Raw genomic sequence first — 1,545 nt, 5'->3', positions numbered from 1 at the left:
TACTGCTGCAAGGCAGGACTGAGTTCTCCAGAGCCCACAGCCAACCCTCCTCCCAGTAATGGCAAGTTCAAGCCAGCACAAAGCAGACCTCCCAAAAGGGACCTGACAAATCTCTTCCTTAATACAGAGAGTCAATGTGAATTGGAAGAAGTTTTCCTCAAGAAAGAGTTCCCTAACTTCTCACTACCTTTTCCTCCTTGGACAGGTCTCCACACTTGACAACATCAGATGTCCAACAGCAGCAGCTCCATCAGCCAGTTCCTCCTCCTGCCCTTTGCAGACACACGGGAGCTGCAGCTCCTGCACTTCTGGCTCTTCCTGGGCATCTACCTGGCTGCTCTCCTGCGCAATGGCCTCATCATCATCACCATAGCCTGTGACCACCACCTCCACACCCCCATGTACTTCTTCCTCCTCAACCTCTCTGTTACTGACCTTGTCTACATCTCCACTACTGTTCCCAAATCCATGGCCAATTCCTTGTGGGACACCAGGGCCATTTCCTACACAGGATGTGTGGCTCAAATCTTTTTCTTTGTATGTTTGATCTCAACAGAGCTCTTTCTTCTCACTGTCATGGCCTATGACCACTACGTTGCCATCTGCCACCCCCTGCACTATGGGACCCTCCTGGGCAGCAGAGCTTGTGTCCACATGGCAGCAGCTGCCTGGGCCACTGGGTTTCTCCATGCTGTGCTGCACACAGCCAATACATTTTCACTGCCCCTCTGCCATGGCAATGCCCTTGACCAGTTCTTCTGTGAAATCCCCCAGATCCTCAAGCTCTCCTGCTCAGATGCCTCACTCAGGGAAATTGGAGTCCTTGTGGTCGGTGCCTGTTTTGCTTTTGGTTGTTTTATGTTCATTGTGGTGTCCTATGTGCAGATCTTCAGGGCTGTGCTGAGGATCCCCTCGCAGCAGGGATGGCACAAAGCCTTTTCCACCTGCCTCCCTCACCTGGCCGTGGTCTCCCTATTTGTCAGCACTGCCTTCTTTGCCTACCTGAAGCCCCCCTCCATCTCCTCCCTATTTCTGGACCTGGTAGTGTCATTTCTTTACTCAGTGGTTCCACCAGCAGTGAACCCCCTCATCTACAGCATGAGGAACCAGGAGCTCAAGGATGCCCTGTGGAAACTGACGACTGGATGTTTCTAAGCAACAACAAACTGCTCATCTTCTTCTGCTTATCACTGACCTGTCTCTGTTTAGTATGGGTTTTAGTTCCTCTTTCTTTCTTTGCCTCTAGTTTATTTAAACTGGGATATGATGGTCCACATTCATCCCATTGCTGATACAGTATGACCCACACTCTGGGTAACGATGGGCTGTGCTCTCTTTGCATCACGTCTGCCTGAAAAGGTTCACAAAGTTTTCTTTCTTAAACTTTCTCCTGACATTTATTAAATATTTATAAGAACATTTTCATTGCCTGAATCACTTGACTACTTGTCTGAAATGGCAATGCTTTCCCACCATGACAGAACAGGAATTTCCTTGAAGTGTAACAAACATAAAGTCACAGAATCTTTCACAAAGTCCAACCAC

General features: G+C 48.9%; 1 protein-coding gene across 1 annotated transcript; it reads left to right on the top strand.

The window, feature by feature from the left end:
- Positions 1–228: 228 nt before the first annotated feature.
- LOC311200162 (olfactory receptor 14A16-like) lies at positions 229–1,155 on the top strand (the record flags this gene model as incomplete). The annotated part of the gene is made up of 1 exon (XM_084274342.1): positions 229–1,155. The coding sequence occupies one exon, from the start codon at positions 229–231 to the stop codon at positions 1,153–1,155; it is 927 nt and encodes a 308-aa protein (XP_084130468.1).
- Positions 1,156–1,545: the final 390 nt, after the last annotated feature.

Source organism: Gallinula chloropus, assembly GCF_964237585.1.
Source record: "Gallinula chloropus genome assembly, chromosome: 22".
Lineage (NCBI taxonomy): Eukaryota > Metazoa > Chordata > Aves > Gruiformes > Rallidae > Gallinula > Gallinula chloropus.
Note: the sequence above shows the minus strand (reverse complement) of the source record. Positions and strands in the feature narration are given on the sequence as shown.